The sequence below is a fragment of the Nerophis lumbriciformis genome, linkage group LG29 (assembly GCF_033978685.3).
Source record: "Nerophis lumbriciformis linkage group LG29, RoL_Nlum_v2.1, whole genome shotgun sequence".
NCBI lineage: Eukaryota > Metazoa > Chordata > Actinopteri > Syngnathiformes > Syngnathidae > Nerophis > Nerophis lumbriciformis.
In genome coordinates this window covers 20,930,001-20,952,500 of record NC_084576.2, presented here as the reverse complement: position 1 = coordinate 20,952,500, position 22,500 = coordinate 20,930,001, and the positions used below count along the sequence as shown (strand labels likewise).

At 37.1% G+C, this 22,500-nt stretch overlaps 1 protein-coding gene across 1 annotated transcript in view; it reads left to right on the top strand.

The window, feature by feature from the left end:
* The window catches only part of LOC133572093 (transcription factor SOX-6-like), a 267,348-nt gene that overhangs the window by 237,469 nt on the left and 7,379 nt on the right, over nt 1-22,500 (top strand). Inside the window, exons 13-16 of the mRNA XM_061924788.1 lie at nt 3,013-3,121; nt 5,499-5,501; nt 12,515-12,685; nt 20,181-20,394. Of these exons, the coding sequence (XP_061780772.1) occupies nt 3,013-3,121; nt 5,499-5,501; nt 12,515-12,685; nt 20,181-20,394 (497 nt within the window). The remainder of the gene's footprint in view (nt 1-3,012; nt 3,122-5,498; nt 5,502-12,514; nt 12,686-20,180; nt 20,395-22,500) is intronic.

Genomic DNA, 22,500 nt, shown 5'->3' with positions numbered 1-22,500 from the left:
AATGTCCACGTTTAGTTTAGTTTGATGTCCACGTTCAGTTTAGTTTAACGTCCATATTCAGTTAAGTTTAATGTCCACGTTTAGTTTAGTTTAATGTCCACGTTTAGTTTAGTTTAGTTTAATGTCCACGTTTAGTTTAGTTTAATGTCTATGTTTAGTTTAGTTTAGAGCCCACATTTAGTTCAGTTTAATGTCCACATTTAGTTTAGTTTAATGTCCACGTTTAGTTTAGTTTAGTTTAGCTCAGTTTAATGTCCACATTTAGTTTAGTTTATTGTCCACCTTTAGTTTAGTTTAATGTCCACCTATAGTTTAGTTTAATGTCCACATTTAATTTAGTTTAATGTTTACGTTTAGTTTAGTTTAGTTTAATGTCCACGTTTAGTTTAGTTTAATGTCCACATTTATTTCAGTTTAATGTCCACGTTTATTTCAGTTTAATGGCCACGTTTAGTTTGGTTTAATGTCCACGTTTAGTTTAGTTTAATGTCCACGTTTAGTTTAGTTTAATGTCTACGTTTAGTTTAGTTTAGAGTCAACATTTAGTTTAGTTTAATGACCATGTTTAGTTTAGTTTAGAGTCCACGTTTAGTTTAATTTAATGTCCAAGCTTAGTTTAGTTTAATGTCTGCGTTTAGTTGAGTTTAATGTCCACGTTTAGTTTAGTTTGATGTCCACGTTCAGTTTAGTTTAACGTCCATATTCAGTTAAGTTTAATGTCCACGTTTAGTTTAGTTTAATGTCCACGTTTAGTTTAGTTTAATGTCCATGTTTAGTTTAGTTTAGTTTAATGTCCACATTTAGTTCAGTTTAATGTCCACGTTTAGTTTAGTTTAATGTCCACGTTTAGTTTAGTTTAGTTTAGCTCAGTTTAATGTCCACATTTAGTTTAGTTTATTGTCCACCTTTAGTTTAGTTTAATGTCCACCTATAGTTTAGTTTAATGTCCACATTTAATTTAGTTTAATGTTTACGTTTAGTTTAGTTTAGTTTAGTTCAATGTCCACGTTTAGTTTAGTTTAATGTCCACGTTTATTTCAGTTTAATGTCCACGTTTATTTCAGTTTAATGGCCACGTTTAGTTTGGTTTAATGTCCACGTTTAGTTTATTGTCCACGTTTAGTTTCAGTTTAATGTCCACGTTCAGTTTAGTTTAGGTTAATGTCCACGTTTAGTTTAGTTTAATGTCCACGTTTAGTTTAGTTTAATGTCCACGTTTAGTTTAGTTTAATGTTCACGTTTAGTTTAGTTTAGTTGAATGTTAGCTCAGTTTAATGTCCATGTTTAGTTTAGTTTGATGTCCACGTTTAGTTTAGTTTAATGTCCACGTTTAGTTTAGTTTAATGTCCACGTTTAGTTTAGTTTAGAGTCCACATTTAGTTTAATTTAATGTCCACGTTTAGTTTAGTTTAATGTCCATGTTTAGTTTAGTTCACAGTCCACGTTTAGTTTAGTTTAATGTTTACGTTTAGTTTAGTTTAGAGTCCACATTTAGTTTAATTTAATGTCCACATTTAGTTTAGTTTAATGTCCACGTTTAGTTTAATGTCCACGTTTAGTTTAGTTTAGAGTCCACATTTAGTTTATTTTAATGTCCACGTTTAGTTTAGTTTAATGTCCATGTTTAGTTTAGTTTAATGTCCACGTTTAGTTTAGTTTAATGACCACGTTTATTTTAGTTTAATGTCCACGTTTAGTTTAGTTTAATGACCACGTTTTGTTTAGTTTAATGTCCACATTTAGTTTAGTTTAATGTCCACGTTTAGTTTAGTTTAATGTCCACGTTTAGTTTAGTTTAGAGTCCACATTTAGTTTAGTTTGATGTCCACGTTTAGTTTAGTTTAGTTTAATGTCTACGTTTAGTTTAGTTTAATATCCACATTTAGTTTAGTTTAATGTCCACGATCAGTTTAGTTTAATGTCCATGTTTAGTTTAGTTTAGTTTAATGTCCATGTTTAATTTAGTTTAAATGTCCACATTTAGTTTAGTTTAATTCAGGGAATCTCTGTAATTTTGGTAAATAAACTGTCGATTGTATATTTCCATACATTGTCAATGGGGAGAAAATTACCGGAATTCCTGGGAAAACCAGGATTTTGTTTTTGTTTTTTGTTCGATACATGGGAAGAGCATTGTGGGTGGATGCTTGAACTGTGGGATTCGGGTTTAAAAAAATTGCGAACAATTTTGAGAAATGTTCCAATTCATTTGAATGGGTATTCCCTGGACATTTGGGAATTTCAAGAAACAGGGAATTTTTGAAAATACTGTTATTGGGTTGGAGTTGGAATTTTTTGAATCGGTTGAAAAATGTTGACGTAGTAACAGTTTCAATTTAAATGGGTATTTCGGAATTCCTGGAATTTCGGGAAAACCGGGAATGTGTACAAAAATAAAAATGGTAGTTTGGTTGTCCCAATTAAAAAGAATGTTTTGAAGGTGGAATGGTCAAAAATGGTTGAAAAATGTGAACTGGCAGAGGTGGAAACAAGGCTTTGGAATTCGGGGAATCCCTGGAATTTTTTTGAACTTGGTAAAAAAAAATTTGCTGGTTTGATTGTCCAAGGTGAGATGGAACGGTTCGAATTGGTCGAGAAATGTGGTAATTGTGCTAGTTCGAAAAATGGCCCATTCATTTTCAAAGGGAAAAATGACCCAGAATTCTGGGTTATTTAAAAAAAAAAAAATGTTTTTGGGGAGCTCAGCCAATCACAGGCCATATAGAGACAAACAACCAAGTGCATTCACACCTGTGGACGATTGAGAGTCTCCCTTTAGCAATGTAGTAATTGGTGGTAAGCACGGTGAGAAAGTTCACCCACAGATGTCCGAGCGGAGATTCGACTCGGTCTCCTGACTGCCAGGCCGGCGCGCTAACCCCTTGGCCACCGTGTGGTTTTGGGAGGAAAAGTAGGAATCTAAGGGATGCGGGAAATAGTGGATACAAATCTTCAATAGGGATCATTTTGGTGCGGAATAACAACGACCTCCTCTTTCCTTTGCTGTTGCAGGAGCGTCTGCACTACGAATCGCTGAGTCATCACTTGGGCAAACTGGGCGAGGATGCGGGCAAGATGGTCCATCGAGTCATCGACCTGACCAGGCCAGAGGATCTGGATGGTGAGCTGACACCGAGCTGCTTCTTCTGTACTAATTCATTAAAAATAGTAATATACTGCTTCTGAAAAATACCGGTATTTTTTATATTTTTCCCCATTGTGTCCGAAAACGAGCAGACACGCATATTCGGCAACGCACACGCACGCAGCAGTATCAAACAGAAACAGTGTGGAGATAGAACAATGGATGTATTTTTACTTCAAAACAAAGGATGATGTTGATATGTGGGCACCTTAAGGCACACCTGTGCAATAATCATGCTGTTTAATCAGCATCTAGATGGGATGGATTATCTTGGCAAATAAAAAATGCTCACTAACACAGATTTAGACAGATTTGTGAACAATATTTGAGAGGAATAGTTATTTAATGTGTGTAGTAAAAGTTTTCCCTCTTTGAGTTCAACTCAAAAACAAAAAGTGTTGCATTTGTGTTTTTATTCAATGCATTAAGAGGCCAGTGGCGGCTTTTGAGAAGAGAAATCAGAGAGTTTCTAAACAGGAGTACATTTTATAATAACATGAGAAAAACATGCTAGGTTTGTTGCTAGTTGTTTTTAATAAAAATTTTAAAAAAACTCATTAAGAGTCTATAGACACTTGAAAAAAATCTCCACAAAGTACAATGTATAATAAGCAGCAACAATTGAAAATATGGCAAAATGATTAAAAAAAAACTAAATATAAATATATCCATCCACCTATCCATCCATTTTCTACCGCTTGTCTCTTTGTTAATACTTATTCATAACAACAGATTTGTTTTTAAATGTATGTATACATTTTTTAAAGCCTTTTTAAAAAAAACATCATGGCAAATTTTGCAAATTACTCGTCGTCATAGTGACCAAGCTCATATATATATATATATATATATATATATATATATATATATATATATATATATATATATATATATATATATATATATATATATATATATACATATATTAGGGGCATATATTAGGGGTGTGGGAAAAAATCGATTCGAATTCGAATCGGGATTCTCACGCTGTGCGATTAAGAATCGATTCTCATTTTTTTTAAATCTATTTTTTTTTTTTTTTTTTTTAATAAGCTTGACAACACACTGTGTCCAATATTTTCACAAAGATAAAATAAGTCATATTTTTGGTTCATTTAATAGTTAAAACAAATTTACATTATTGCAATCAGTTGATAAAACATTGTCCTTTATAATTCAATCAATCAATCAATCAATGTTTATTTATATAGCCCTAAATCACAAGTGTCTCAAAGGGCTGCACAAGCCACAACGACATCCTCGGTATAGCCCACATAAGGGCAAGGAAAAACTCACCCCAGTGGGACGTCGATGTGAATGACTATGAGAAACCTTGGAGAGGACCGCATATGTGGGTAACCCCCCCCCCCCCCTCTAGGGAGACCGAATGCAATGGATGTCGAGTGGGTCTAACATAATATTGTGAGAGTCCAGTCCATAGTGGATCCAGCATAACAGTAAGAGTCCAGTCCACAGTGGGGTCAGCAGGAAACCATCCCGAGCGGAGACGGGTCAGCAGCGCAGAGATGTTCCCAACCGATATACAGGCGAGCGGTCCACCCCGGGTCCCGACCCCGGACAGCCAGCACCCCATCCATGGCCACCGGATCTGTGTGTCTCCCCTTCCACAAGGGATAGGGGGGAGCAGAGGAGAAAAGAAAAGAAACGGCAGATCAACTGGTCTAAAAAAAAGGGGGGCTATTCAAAGGCTAGAGTATACAAATGAGTTTTGAGATGGGACTTAAATGTTTCTACTGAGGTAGCATCTCTAATTGTTACCGGGAGGGCATTCCATAGTGCTGGAGCCCGAATAGAAAACGCTCTACAGCCCGCAGACTTTTTTTGGGCTCTGGGAATCACTAATAAGCCGGAGTTCTTTGAACGCAGATTTCTTGCCGGGACATATGGTACAATACAATCGGCAAGATAGGCTGGAGCTAGACCGTGTAGTATTTTATACGTAAGTAGTAAAACCTTAAAGTCGCATCTTAAGTGCACAGGAAGCCAGTGCAGGTGAGCCAGTATAGGCGTAATATGATCAAACTTTCTTGTTCTTGTCAAAAGTCTAGCAGCCGCATTTTGTACCAATTGTAGTCTTTTAATGCTAGACATAGGGAGACCCGAAAATAATACGTTACAGTAATCGAGACGAGACGTAACGAACGCATGAATAATGATCTCAGCGTCGCTAGTGGACAAAATGGAACGAATTTTAGCGATATTACGGAGATGAAAGAAGGCCGTTTTAGTAACACTCTTAATGTGTGACTCAAAGGAGAGAGTTGGGTCGAAGATAATACCCAGATTCTTTACTGAGTCGCTTTGTGTAATTGTTTGGTTGTCAAATGTTAAGGTGGTATTATCAAATAAATGTCGGTGTTTAGCAGGACCGATAATCAGCATTTCCGTTTTCTTAGTGTTGAGTTGCAAGAAGTTAGCGGACATCCATTGTTTAATTTCATTAAGACACGCCTCCAGCTGACTACAATCCGGCGTGTTGGTCAGCTTTAGGGGCATGTAGAGTTGGGTGTCATCAGCATAGCAATGAAAGCTAACACCGTATTTGCGTATGATGTCGCCTAGCGGCAGCATGTAAATACTAAAGAGTGCAGGGCCAAGAACCGAACCTTGGGGGACTCCGCACGTTACCTTAACATAGTCCGAGGTCACATTGTTATGGGAGACGCACTGCATCCTGTCAGTAAGATAAGAGTTAAACCACGACAAGGCTAAGTCTGACATACCAATACGTGTTTTGATACGCTCTAATAAAATGTTATGATCGACGGTATCGAAAGCAGCGCTAAGATCAAGAAGCAGCAACATAGATGACGCATCAGAATCCATCGTTAGCAGTAGATCATTAGTCATTTTTGCGAGGGCTGTCTCCGTAGAGTGATTTGCCCTGAAACCGGATTGAAAAGGTTCACAGAGATTGTTAGACATTAAGTGTTCATTTAGCTGCTGTGCGACAATTTTTTCGAGGATTTTCGAGATAAACGGAAGGTGGGACACCGGCCGGTAGTTTACCATGAGGTCAGGATCGAGGTTAGGTCTTTTGAGCAAAGGATGAATAACCGCTTTTTTGAATGCTAGTGGAACAGTGCCAGAGGAAAGTGATAAGTTTATAATATTTAGCACTGATGGACCTAATAATACAAAAAGCTCCTTAATAAGTTTCCCAGGAAATGGGTCAAGTAAACATGTTGTTTGTTTTGTCCCATTGACACATCTTAACAATTCTTCTAGTGTTATTTCATCAAAGAGAGAGAAACTATTTTGGAGGGCGGTATCCTTCGTAGATACAGTCGTATCTGTGTTAATAGAACCCAGTTGTAGCTGCGATGCATTGTCTTTAATCTCCTTTCTAATGAGTTCAATTTTCTTATTAAAGAAATTCATAAAATCATCTGCTGAGTGGGTGGAGCTACTGGGAGGAGTCCCTTGTTGGGTTAGCGATGCTACTGTACTAAACAAAAATTTCGGATCATTTTTGTTGAGGTGGATGAGATTTGAGTAATATTTAGCTTTAGCTAGGGTAAGCATGTGTTTATAAGTTATTAAACTATCACTCCATGCTTGATGGAAAACCTCAAGTTTAGTAGCGTGCCATTTGCGTTCCAGCTTTCTACATGATAATTTATGGGCTCTAGTTTCTTCTGTAAACCATGGGGTGCGCCTTTTAGGGGCTCTTTTAAGCTTTAGCGGTGCTATACTATCAATGGTGTCGCGCAGGGCGTCGTTAAAGTTGTTAGTGAGGTTATCAATAGAGCCGACATAATTTGGGAATGGTGCCATTACCGAAGGCAGTAGGCCAGCAAGAGTCATCGTTGTGGCAGCATTAATGTTGCGGCTGCTATAGTAGTTATTATTATTAGTTTGTTGACAATGAGTCAGAACTTCGAATTTTATAAGGTAATGATCGGACATTACTTCAGTATACGGGAGTATCGTAACTTTGGAGGTGGTGACACCCCTGACCAGCACTAGATCTATCGTATTTCCGTTGCGATGCGTAGGTTCATTTATTATTTGTGTAAGACCACAGCTATCAATTATAGTCTGGAGCGCCATGCACTGAGGGTCCGATGGGGTATTCATATGGATATTAAAGTCCCCCATTATGATTATATTGTCGGCGTGCGTCACTAAATCAGCAACGAACTCTGAAAATTCACTGATGAAGTCCGAATTGGGTCCTGGGGGGCGGTAGATAACAGCCAGGTGGAGAGGCAGCGGTGTGACAAACCTCATAGTAAGCATCTCAAACGAGTTATATTTATTATTTAGGTTCGGGGTAAGATTAAAGTTTTTATTGTGGATGAGTGCAACTCCCCCACCCCTTTTAATGGGACGGGCAATATGCGCTCCCGCATAGCCAGGAGGAGACGCCTCACCCAGCGCAAAGAAATCGTCTGGTTTGAGCCAGGTCTCGGCGAGACCAATAACGTCAAGATTATTGTCTCTAATGACCTCATTAACTAATAACGTTTTGGAAGATAATGATCTTATGTTTAAGAAGCCCATATTATAGGTAGTGGGCTGTTTTGAGGAGTTTTTGTTGAAATTATCCGTAGTAGCAATATTAATAATGTTGTGTTTATTATGTGTAGTGCAATTTAAATAATTTCGACCATATCTAGGAATTGATATGACGGGAATTTTCCGATTGTTTGCTTGATGTTGTGATAAACCGAACACATCATAACTTGCCACCTCAGTAGAGTGCATGTCTACTTCTGACACAGAAAAAACATTTTTTGAGTTGTGTATTGTTCTAAAATAGTTGCTATGTGTGCAGGTATTATCCAGCCTGGCGCTGGCGAGTTCTATTTTAACTAACTTCTCACCCGGACTAGCGCTTCTTTGAGGATTAGCCTTTCGCTTTGTTGTTAGCCCCGCTCGGCATCCCCGCTTCTGCTTCCGCTCACACCGCTTACGTGTCTTCCGTTGACGGTCCTCGCTGGTACTTAACTCCGCTGCTTTAGAGGCCGCTGGATGTAGCCAGCGAAGAATCCCCATGCTAGCGAGGAGGTCGAAAGTACCCGCATCTTTCAGCCTATAACGGCCCGATCTATCCACATCCAGAATCGTCTGTCGGTCGTATCTGATCACGAAGTGTCCACGCTGTGAGCCAGCCATGAAATAGACAGAATTGACGGGTATTTTTGCCAAATCGCTCTACACTTCCAAGAGCGTCTGCAAGCCGCTGCCATCAGGGCGCCGCCATCTTGTCAAGATGAATTATAAAAGCTTTTTACAAAAATCTACTACTCTGCTTGCATGTCAGCAGACTGGGGTGGATTCTGCTGAAATCCTATGTATTGAATGAATAGAGAATCCTTTTGAATCGGGAAAAAAATCGTTTTTGAATCGAGAATCGTGTTGAATTGGAAAAAAAAAATTCGATATTGAATGGAATCGTGGGACACCCAAAGATTCCGCGCCCTAACATATATATATATATATATATATATATATATATATATATATATATATATATATATATATATATATACATATATATACATATATATATATATATATACATATATACACACATTTACATATAAATATACACATATATATATATATACATATATACACACATTTACATATAAATATACACATATATATATACGTATGTACACATATACTGTACATACATATATACACATATATATATATATATATATATATCATCATATCATCATAGGCATCCGTCCGTCAGTAGTGACGATGGGTTGCGCCTGGGGGAGTTCATTCTTTCTTGCAGCGGCGGCTGTGGCTGTACAGCCCCACTCTGGAGTGACAGTCTCTGGTGCAGTTGGCGCAAACGTATGTGGAGGGTTCTGACACAGGAGCAGGTACCGCGTCACGGAGTTTCCGCTTTTGTCTCCTCGCCTGCAACAAGGAGATGTGTTTCTCCTCGGCACGGCGGGTTCCTGTAGCAACAGTGTGCCTCCAAACGTCGCGGTCTTTTGCAGCTTCCTCCCAGTTGTTGTGGTCGATGCCTGCCTGTTTCATGTCACATATGTGTATATATATATATACACATATATATATACACAAACATACACACGTATATATACATATATACACAGTATATATATACTGTATATATGTATATATACATATATACACAGTATATATATATACTGTATATATGTATATATACACATATATATACATACATACACACATATATATACATATATACACAGAATATATATACTGTATATATGTATATATATACATATACATATATACACAGTACCGTATATATATACTGTATATATGTATATATATATATATACACATATATACATATATATACACAGTATATATATATATACTGTATGTATGTATATATACACATATATACATATATACACATATATACATACACATATATGTATTATATATACTGTATATATACTGTATATATACTGTACATATATATACATATACAGTATATATACTGTATATATACACATACATACATATATACACAGTATATATACTGTATATATGTATATATATACACATATATACATATATGCACATATATACATATATACACATATACGTATGTATTATATATATATACTGTATATACTGTATATATATATGTATTTTATATATATACTGTATATATACATATATACACATATATATACACAGAGTATATATATATATATATATATATATATATACATACAGTATGTACATACTGTATGTACATACAGTACATAATTTTTTATGATGTCTGATTAGGAATGTCTTTTCTCATTTTTTTTTGGGTCAAGCCAAACAGTTGCTGCAGGTTGATGGAGGTATTGAGCAAATATTTATAGTCAGGCTGATGGAGGAGACGACTCCACAGACAAACACAACATTTCAATGTCATCACTGCAGCCGTTTCCGTATTTTGTTGTCATTCTCCCGGCAAGGCTACATTTTGGTTTGCGGCACAAGCATGCAAAAACTTCAAACGCCTTTTTTTTTTTTTTTACAGAAAAACATCTCCTTATTTTGTAGCGGACTATCATTCTTACCACTTCTATGACGTATATTTCACTAGCGTGAAAGAGAGAAATTCAATATTGGGGAGTAACAGGAAGGATTTGTTGCGTTAAACAAAGGAATTGGCTTAAAATACTAGGACTGTGCGATACAACGATATCAATACATATCGCGATAGGCGAGCAGTCGATATCAATAATTGAATAAAATGCGCTCGATAAAAAGTCCTCGTCGGAAGAAAGTGTAAGTATGGAAGCAAGGTTGGTTGCATGAACAAAGGCACCCGCTCTCTGGGGAGTGGGAAGTGGGAGTCACACGATAACAGCCAATTGATTCTTTGCATGGAGTGAGAAGAGAAAGTCAAAATGAAGAAAATAGTAGATAAAAGAGGAAAAGTCACCTGGACAGTTTTTGGGACTTTTTCAAAGGGACCGTAGTCAGACCAAAGTGGTCTGTAAATGATGCAAAGCACTCGTCTCCTTAGCCGCGCTCACCCTTTAGAGCACAGCTGCAGGAAATAGTTTGTCTCAGGTTTCTCCACGTTGACTATTTTCTGACACTTTAGTAAACATTTCTGACATATTTCTTATTTTTGCACCTTCATGTTAAGTGTTCAACGTGATTTTACAATTTTGTTGACATTATTTGATTGTTTTCCATGCTTGTGTTGACATTTCCTATCTGCCTTGACAGCTGAGGGGATTAAAATGACATTTGGAATAAAAATGTTTACATTCAATACATTTTTCTCCTGGTCCCAAATTGATTGGTCATAAAAAAATATCAATAATTATCGATATCGACTGATACAAACCACTAATATCGTGATACAGTTCTCAGCCGTATCGCCCAGCACAATTAAATACCACAAACATTTCAAAGGTACTAATCCAGAGAGCAAGTAACCCTAATAAGATTTTTATATATTTTGAGAAACCATGAGGACAACTGTACTTGGATAGAGTAAAGCATTCTGGGAAATAAAGTAGTTTGCCACCATTTTCCCTAATTTGAATGTAAAATAATATAACATTTTTCTTGAGGTTCATAGTATTTGTAATATATGGAATAAATAATAAACAAATGTTTTTGATGTTGTCCCACCACCACCACAAATATTATAAATACAAACCCCGTTTCCATATGAGTTAGGAAATGGTGTTTGATGTAAATATAAACGGAATACAATGATTTGCAAATCCTTTTCAAACCATATTCAGTTGAATGCACTACAAAGACAACATATTTGATGTTTAAACTCATTCACTTTATTATTATTTTTTTGCATTTTTTTGTATTCCGTTTAGAGATGCGCGGTTTGCGGACACAACCGCGGAGTCCGCGGATTATCCGCGGGTCGGGCGGTTGAAAAAAAAAAAAAAAAGATTTTATCCGCGGGTCGGGTCGGGCGGTTGAAATTTTAAAAAATTAGATTTTAAATAGATTCAGGCGGGTGGTAGTTAAACCAATTCGGAAATATATATACATAGTTAAATGTTGTTACCCACATACGAAAAACGAGCAGGCACCTGCAGCACGCCACAACAGAAGAAGAAAAAAAAAAGAGATGGCAACGCCGGCAGCAAACGTGGTACGCGACAAACTAAAAAAGGGAATACTAAAGACCAGGGGAAAAAAAGGCCAGAAAAGTTCAGCGTGGACTCGTTTTTATGAGGTTGTAAATCAGGATGATAGTAATGCTGGCTACGTGATTTGCAAGAGCTGCGACGCTGTTTATGTCTACGACAGTCACAAAACCGGGACATCTAACATGGTGCATCCCATTTGTGCAAAACCCCGAACCTCCACAAACACCCTGAGCATGAGCAGTTTCGTCCGCCGTGATCCCAGAAGAGTGCCACAGGATGTTAAAACAAGATAGAACGCAGCTGCCTGCAGCAGTTTGAGTGGTGCGAGCGCGCTTGGAGGTGCGCTCAGCGCGGCTCCCAGATGATTGCGCACTGGTGTGCGTCTGGGCCGTGACAGCGTGGCACGCATTGAATGTCTCTGCTGCATTGGATCAGTCTCCTTTCTTTAACAGGCAAAAGCTTTATAACCTCACTAATGCCTTGCATCGTCTATATTAGATATATAACAACGGGCGGGTGGCGGATGGCGGGCGGGTGCGGTTTTGATTAAATGTTAGTTCGGGTGGATGGCGGATGGTTGACGACTTTTGTGATGCGGTTGCGGATGAAATAATTGCCTATCCGCGCATCTGTAATTCCGTTTATATTTACATCTAAAACAATTTGCCAACTCATATGGAAACGGGGTTTGTACAATAAATACACGTACGTGCTGGAAATAAATATGCGTTGTGACGACTCGGTGTGCCCGCAGGAAGCAGCATCACGGAGGCGCGAGTGTTCCGGGAGGCGCGGGGCAGGAACAACAGCGAGCCGCACATCAAGAGGCCCATGAACGCCTTCATGGTCTGGGCCAAAGACGAGCGGAGGAAGATCCTGCAGACCTTCCCTGACATGCACAACTCCAACATCAGCAAGATCCTAGGTCAGTACTTGCGAGTACTACGAGTACGGCGACAGCAACGCGGTTTCCTATGAGGGTTTTGTAAGGGAAATAAGTATTTGTCGTGGCAACCAGCAAGTGTCCTGAGCATCACAGAGCAGTTAGAGTACACAAATGAGCACTTTGCTTTTCAGAAAGTACTACTAGTCTCAGGTTAGTAGTTGTATAAAATACACACGTCACACAAACACTCTCTGAGGACCTCAGGGGACAAGACTGTGGACCTGCTCAAGACTGGACTGGACCACAAATACACTTTTCTACTGCCTAATATTTCTCTCAAATACTCTAAATGTATACTGGTACAGTACGTGTGCAACCCTGCTCAGCAACTACAAGTACTACAAGTACAAGAAACTACAATACACTACTACAAGTACTACTACAAGAACCTGCAAGTTCACTACAACAAGTACTACTACTACAAGAAACTACAAGTACACTAATACAAGTACTACAACAACAACAAACTACAAGTACACTACTACAACTATAAGAAACTATAAGAAACTACAAGTACACAACAAATACTATAACTACAACAAACTACAAATACACTACTGCAAGTACTGCTACTACATGAAACTGCAAGTACAATACAACAAGTACTACGACTACAAATAACTAAGTACTACAACAACAAGTAAGTACAAGTACACTACTACAAATATAAGAAACTATAATAAACTACATATACACTACAAGTACTACAACTACAATAAACTACAAGTACACTACTACAAGTACTACAACTACAAAAAACTACAAGTTCTACAACAATAAAAAGCTACAAGTACACTACTACAAGTACTACAACTCGAAGTAACTATAGGAACACTACTACAGGTACTAGAACAAGAAACTACAAGGACACTACAACAAGGACTACAACTATAAGAAACTACACTACCCTACTACAACTACAAGAAACTACAAGTACACTACTCCAAGACACTAAAATACACTACTACAACTACACTACTATAGCATACTACAAGTACAGTACAACTACTACAACTTTAAGAAACTAAAATGACACTCCAACAAATACTTCAACTACAAGAGACTACAATACACTATTACTACAACTATAAGAAACTACAAGTACACTACTACAACTATAAGAAACTATAATAAACTACAAGTACACTACAAGTGCTACAACTACAAGAAACAAGTACTACAACTATAACAAAATACACTACTGTAAGTATTAAAACCACAAAAAAAACTATAAGAACAGTACTACAAATATTACAAGAACCTACAGGTACACTACAAGTACACTACGACTACGAAGGACTGTAACTATAAGAAACTACACTACAACTACAACAAACTACAAGAACACTACTACAAACACTAGAACAAGAAACTACAAGTACACTACAACAAGGACAACAACTATAAGCAACTACACTACACTACTATAACTACAAGAAGCTACAAGTCATCTACTACAAGTACTCCAACTTGCAACCACAAGAAACTACTAGTACACTACTACAACTACACCACTATAACATGCTACAAGTACACTACTACAAGTACTACAACAAACTACAATACACTACTATTACAACTATAAGAAACTACAAGTACACTACTACAACTATAAGAAACTATTATAAACTACAAGTACCACAACTACAAGAAACTACAAGTATACTACTACAAGTACTACATATAAACTGCAACAACACTACAACAAGAAACTACAAGTCAAGTATTGCAAATTGCAACTACAAGTACACTACAACAACTACTACAATATAACACACTACTACTACAACAGCTACAAGACACTACTATAACTATAACATGCTACACGTAGACTACTACAAGTACTACAACTACAGGAAACTACAATACACTACTACAAATACTACAACTCTAAGAAACTAAAAGTACACTCCTACAATTACCACAACTACAAGGAACTACAATACACTACTACTACAACTACGTATAAGAAACTACAAGTACACTACTACAACTACTACAATATAACACACTACTACTACAACAGCTACAAGACACTACTACAACTATAACATGCTACAAGTAGACTACTACAAGGACTACAACTACAGGAAACTACAATACACTACTACAAATACTACAACTCTAAGAAACTAAGAGTACACTCCTACAATTACCACAACTACAAGGAACTACAATACACTACTACTACAACTACGTATAAGAAACTACAAGTACACTACTACAACCACAAGAAACTACAAGGCAACCAGTATGAGTACTATAACTATAAGAAACTACGATTACTGCAACTAACCAAGTACTACGTTACATTTTACTTTGGAATTAAATACTTATTTCACTCAATCAAATACAAATTATTTTATAGTATTATTTCCTGTTCAAATTCGATCTGTTAAAATGTCGTAGAGACATGAAACAAAAACCTCTATGTAGGTCTCACTTAGACCTAGATTTCATACACTGACAACCCCCAGCAAAAATCAACAGGGAGTTTGCAATTCCCCCTTCAAAACAAAAGTTGTGTAAAAACAGTTACCTTTTTTCAAACATTATCTCCTCTGAGCGCCTTTGTCGTGTTGGCTTTAAATTAGCACAGGAGAGAGATTGAACCCTTCTGATTAAAAGTTGATGAAAGAGTTTTAATTACTGCTCCGGTTTGGATTTTATGAGCCCTCAAAGTCGGTCCCGTCCATCGCTGCTTGCAGCTTTAATTTAAGAATATTTTTCAACATATTGAGCAAAAAGGTCTCTTTTTTTTTCTACCAAGAAAAGTGCACTTGTTATTAGTGAGAATATACTTATTTTAAGGTATTTTGGGGTTCATTGAGGTTAGCTAATTAGGGACCGAGTCCCTTTGGGACAGAGGACCCTATTGAATTTCTAGCGTTTTATTATTATACCGCCGCCTCTTTGAGCTGTAATTTGACCCCCTTAACATGCTTCAAAACTCACCAAATTGGACACACACATCAGGACTAGCAAAAATTGCGATCTAATCAAAAAAACCAAACCCCAAAACTCAAAATTGCGCTCTAGTGCCCCCTAGGAAGAAAACACAGACAAAACTGCCTCTAACTCCCAGTAGGAATGTCGTAGAGACATGAAACAAAAACTTCTATGTAGGTCTAACTTAGACCTATATTTCATACACTGACAACCCCCAGCAAAAATCAACAGGGAGTTTGCAATTCCCCCTTCAAAACAAAAGTTGTGTAAAAACAGTCACTTTTTTTCAAACATTATCTCCTCTGAGCGCGTTTGTCGTGTCGGCTTCAAACTAGCACAGGAGAGAGATTGAACCCTTCTGATTAAAAGTTGATGAAAGAGTTTTAATTACTGCTCCAGTTTGGATTTTATGAGCCCTCAAAGTCGGTCCCGCCCATCGCTGCTTGCAGCTTTAATTTTACTTGTTTTGGAAAGTCTTGACAAGCCAAATTGTCTTGTTCTATTGGCAGATAATTTTGCTTACTTCAAATAAAATACCCCTCATTTTTGTTTTTTGTTTTTCTTGTTTTTGAACACTGACTTTTTGCAGTGTAGTAGTAGTATGTATTAGTTGTATGTCACTAGTGTGAGAATGTTTCCCAGCTTTCAACATTAGCGTAAACATTAGCGTAAACATTAGCGTAAACATTAGCATGAACAGTAGCATGAACATTAGCGTGAACATTAGCGTGAACATGTTGGCTTATTTTCACAACGTCATGATGACACAAATTAGCACAATGAAGTACGACTACAAACTGTGGAAGACTTCACCAGCGGAACCACGGACTCTGATATTTTCCAAGCTTGTTATCTTCAAAATGATTGAAGAAATATAGAAAAACAGTTGAATTGTAATATTGGACACTTCATGAAAATATTTCAAATGTTACATAGCGTTAAAATGACATTAAAAAAAAAAAAAAAAAGAAGCTTTTTGTGATTAGCTAGCTTACCTGACACACCACAGCCATCTTGGAAAAGTCACATGACTGTCATGTGACCTCTAAATGTTTCCTGTAAGGAACAAAACGGAACATTGCACTTTTTTTTAACACTTTTAAAGTGTTTAATGGGTTAAAGGGCGAATTTTGTACAGCCTTTGGAGTTTAAAGACAACTTTTGAGCTTGTTTAGGAGTACAGTACACTTCCTGTGTGACATCATAACACAGCTGGGTCTGTTTCCGCCTCCACTAAAATGTGAGTTCTCTTTGCCGTAAACGTTGATAAACACCAACGTGTCTAGTGAATAAACGTCCGTCCGCTGCTTTCGGGATTCGGCTTTTTGCACTCTTTGTTATGAATACAACCTTTTGAAAGCTCTTGAGGCCAACACTGGGGACAGCGCAGGTTTGCATTTGTCTTGCTATGCTAGCTGCTAACACAGAAGAATGTCAGCTAAAAGCTCGAGCGAACCACTTTTAGGAAAACAGAAGACAATTCAAAACCAGGAGCGCCTGAACGTAAACGCGAAGCAAAACTCGAACGCCACAGACTTAATAATAATCGATTTTATTTGTAAAAAGCACTTTCCATTGAGTAAACAACCTCAAAGTGCTACTGTGTATTAAAAAAAAACCATCCATCCATCCATTTTCTACCGCTTATCCCCTTTGGGGTCGCGGGGGCGCTGGAGCCTATCTCAGCTACAATCGGGCGGAAGGCGGGGTACACCCTGGACAAGTCGCCACCTCATCGCAGGGCCAACACAGATAGACAGACAACATTCACACTCACATTCACACACTAGGGCCAATTTAGTGTTGCCAATTAACTTATCCCCAGGTGCAAATCTTTTTATTAAAAAAACTAAAAAGATAATAAAAATAAATAAAAATAAAAACTAGAACAGGCTAATAGCTAAAACTAGTATGCATATATCTAAAAAAAAAAGGAAAAAAAAAAGGCTTTTTTAAAAAGAAGGGTTTTTAAGCCTTTTTCAAAAGCATCCACAGTCTGTGGTGCCCTCAGGTGGTCAGGGAGAGCTTTGTCCTCAGAGGTTGGAGGAGGTTAGCCTGTCCGGACTGGAGGATTTGGGGGTGAGTAGTTCTTTGAGGTAGAGGGGGGCATTTCCATGGAGGCACTGGTGGGTTAGTAGGGAGACTTTGTATTCAATCCTGAGTGAAACAGGAAGCCAGTGAAGGGATTTGAGAATTGGTGCGATACGGTCATATTTCCGCATTCTCATCAGGATCCTAGCAGCACTATTCTGTATGTATTGCAGCTTCTGGATGTTCTTGCAGGGGATCCCGACAAGAAGTGTGTTGCAGTAGTCTAGCCTCAGTAGTCTACTTAGTAGCGTTTGCTAAAATAGCACTTAATCCTTAGGGCAAGATTATCCTAAATGCAGCCCACAGCCCAGTCGTTAGCATTAATATTAGCATGCTAGCTTTTTTGCTAATTTTAAGAACCTTCCCGTCAAATATTTTGTTACTTGACAAATGATACCTGTTTGCATGCTAATGTTAGCATTCTAGCGGGGGGTTTTTTTCAAGCTAATTTTGCATAGATACACCTCAGCGCTAAATATTTTGTTACCGGATAAATGATACCGCTTAACATGCTAACGTTGGTATACCAGCTAATTTCGTAGGTATACACCTAAGTCATAGTTTGATACTTGATGCATGCTAATGTTAGCGTGCAAGCATTCTAAAGATATTTTTCAGGTAGATACCTCAGTAATATATTTTGGTATTTGAGTAATTTTACAGTTAGCATTTTAGCATTCTAACATTAGCATGCTAGCTTTTTTGCCAATTTTGCAGGTAAGAACCTTCCCGTCAAATATTTTGTTACTTGACGAATGATACCTATTTGCATGCTAATGTTAGCATTCTAGCGGGGGTTTTTTTCAAGCTAATTTTGCATAGATACACTTCAGCGCCAAATATTTTGTTACCGGACAAATGATACCGCTTAACATGCTAACGTTGGTATGCCAGCTAACTTCGTAGGTATACACCTAAGTCATAGTTTGATACTTGATGCATGCTAATGTTAGCGTGCAAGCATTCTAAAGATGTTTTTCAGGTAGACGCCTCAGTAATATATTTTGGTATTTGATACATTTTACAGTTAGCAATCTAACATTAGCATGCTATCTTATTTTGCTAATTTTGCAAGTATACCTCAACGTCAAATATTTTGTTATTTGACGAACGATACCTGTTAGCATGCTAACATTATTATGCTAATTTTTTTTTTTTTTTTTTACGCTAATTCTGTAGGTATACAATACATATATATCATATTTTATATGATATATATGGGGGGATGGCGTGAATGGGTGAATGTGGAAATAGTGTCAAAGCGCTTTGAGTACCTTGAAGGCAGAAAAGCGCTATACAAGTATAACCCATAAATATGACATATATGTCATATTTTGGTATTTGATGCGCGTTAATGTTAGCATGCTAGCATTTCAGACTATGTTATCAGGTACACACCTTAGAATGATATATTTTGGTATTTGATGCATGTTCCAGTTAGCATTTTAGCTTGCTAGCATTAACCTATTGAATTTCTAGCGTTTATTGAATTTCTAGCGTTTTATTATTATACCGCCGCCTCTTTGAGCTGTAATTTGACCCCCTTAACATGCTTCAAAACTCACCAAACTGGACACACACATCAGGACTGGCAAAAATTGTGATATAACAAAAAAAAAACCAACCCCAAAACTCAAAATTGCACTCTAGCGCCTCCTAGAAAGAAAACTCAGACACAACTGCCTGTAACTTCCAGTAAGAATGTCTTAGAGACATGAAACAAAAACCTCTATGTAGGTCTCACTTAGACCTACATTTCATATATTGACAACCTCCAGCAAAAATCAACAAGAAGTTTGCAATTCCCCCTTCAAAACAAAAGTTTTGTAAAAACCGGTCACCTTTTTTCAAACATTATCTCCTCTGAGCGCGTTTGTCGTGTCGGATTCAAACTAGCACAGAAGAGAGATTGAACCCTTCTGATTAAAAGTTGACCAAAGCGTTTTAATTATTGCTCCGGTTTGGATTTTATGTGCCGTCAAAGTCGGTCCCGTCCATCGCTGCTTGCAGCTTTAATTTAATATATGAGAATATACTTATTTTAAGGTATTTTGGGGTTCATTGAGGTTAGCTAATTAGGGACCGAGTCCCTTTGGGACAGAGGACCCTATTGAATTTCTAGCGTTTTATTATTAGCTTTTCTAGCTAATTTAGCAGGTATACACCTCAGTCTAATGTATTTTGGTACGTCACTAATGCTAACTGTAAACGTTTTAGCTTTTTTAGCTAATAATTTTCTTTACCAGACACTACCTGGCAGGTTGCTAACTGTTAGCATTTCATTTGGGCTTTGGCTCTTCAGCATTCACACAGGATGCAAGGTTTTCGCCCGACCAAACGGCTAATTGTCTAGTCCCGCTACAAAATGGTTGATCCAAAGACGAAAGTACGTCCGTGGTCTGACCATCACTGAGCTCTTCCGCCTGTGCCGTAGGTTCTCGCTGGAAAGCTATGACCAACCAGGAGAAGCAGCCGTACTACGAGGAGCAGGCCCGCCTCAGCAAGATCCACTTGGAGAAGTACCCCAACTACAAGTACAAGCCGCGGCCCAAGAGGACGTGCATCATCGACGGCAAGAAGCTGCGCATCGGCGAGTACAAGCAGATGATGCGCTCTCGACGCCAGGAGATGAGACAGTTCTTTGTTGGGTGAGTCGTACTGCCAGCTGATAGACATTTGTGAAATACTACTGTAAAAAATATGCATTCATCTGCTGGATAATAAACACAAATCTCATAGAAAATCTATATTTACCTTCTGGAAATTAAACATTAATCTTCTGAAAAATAAACATGTATCTGCCAGAAAAAAAACATAAATTATCAAGAAAATATAAATGTATCTGCTAGAAAAATAAACATTTAATCTGGTAGAAAATAAATATTAATCTGCTGGAAAATTAAAATAAATCTGCTGTAAAATAAATATTAATCTGCTGGAAAATAAACATTTATCTGCTGGAAAATAAACATTACTTATCAATAAAATGTACATTTATCTGCTAGAAAATAAACCATTATCTGGTGGAAAAATAAGCATTTATCTGCTGGAAAATAATCATCAATCTGGTAGAAAATCTACATTGAATTTATTTTTATCTTTCACTAGATTAATATTTATTTTCTGACGGATTAAAGGTTTATTTTCTAGCAGAGAAATGTTTATTTTCTTGATTATTAATGTTTATTTTACAACAGATTAATGTTTTTGTTTTTTTATATATATTTTCTTTAATTTCCAGCAGGTCAATGTAGATTTTCAATGAGATTAATGATTCATTTCCATTAGATAAATGTTTATTTTTCACCACATAATGGTTTATTTATTAGCAGATACATGGATATTTTCTTGATAAGTAATGTTTATTTTCCATCAGATTAATTTTTATCTTCCACTAGATTAATATTTATTTTCTGCCAGATTAAAGGCTTATTTTTTAACAGATAAATGTTTATTTTCTTGATGATTAATGTTTATTTTCCAGCAGATACATGTTTTTATTTTCTACCAGATAAAGGTTTATTTTCTAACATATACAGGTAAAAGCCAGTAAATTAGAATATTTTGAAAAACTTGATTTATTTCAGTAATTGCATTCAAAGGGTGTAACTTGTACATTATATTTATTCATTGCACACAGACTGATGCATTCAAATGTTTATTTCATTTAATTTTGATGATTTGAAGTGGCAACAAATGAAAATCCAAAATTCCGTGTGTCACAAAATTAGAATATTACTTAAGGCTAATACAAAAAAGGGATTTTTAGAAATGTTGGCCAACTGAAAAGTATGAAAATGAAAAATATGAGCATGTACAATACTCAATACTTGGTTGGAGCTCCTTTTGCCTCAATTACTGCGTTAATGCGGCGTGGCATGGAGTCGATGAGTTTCTGGCACTGCTCAGGTGTTATGAGAGCCCAGGTTGCTCTGATAGTGGCCTTCAACTCTTCTGCGTTTTTGGGTCTGGCATTCTGCATCTTCCTTTTCACAATACCCCACAGATTTTCTATGGGGCTAAGGTCAGGGGAGTTGGCAGGCCAATTTAGAACAGAAATACCATGGTCCGTAAACCAGGCACGGGTAGATTTTGCGCTGTGTGCAGGCGCCAAGTCCTGTTGGAACTTGAAATCTCCATCTCCATAGAGCAGGTCAGCAGCAGGAAGCATGAAGTGCTCTAAAACTTGCTGGTAGACGGCTGCGTTGACCCTGGATCTCAGGAAACAGAGTGGACCGACACCAGCAGATGACATGGCACCCCAAACCATCACCCAACCATGCAAATTTTGCATTTCCTTTGGAAATCGAGGTCCCAGAGTCTGGAGGAAGACAGGAGAGGCACAGGATCCATGTTGCCTGAAGTCTAGTGTAAAGTTTCCACCATCAGTGATCAGTTGGCCAACATTTCTAAAAATCCCTTTTTTGTATTAGCCTTAAGTAATATTCTAATTTTGTGACACACGGAATTTTGGATTTTCATTTGTTGCCACTTCAAATCATCAAAATTAAATGAAATAAACATTTGAATGCATCAGTCTGTGTGCAATGAATAAATATAATGTACAAGTTACACCTTTTGAATGCAATTACTGAAATAAATCAAGTTTTTCAAAATATTCTAATTTACTGGCTTTTACCTGTACATGTATTTCTTCTTTACAATGAATGTTTATTTTACAGCAGAGACCAATTTTTGAAGCTTTTCAGGTGAAATTCTTTCCCATTCTTGCTTGATGTACAGTTTTAGTTGTT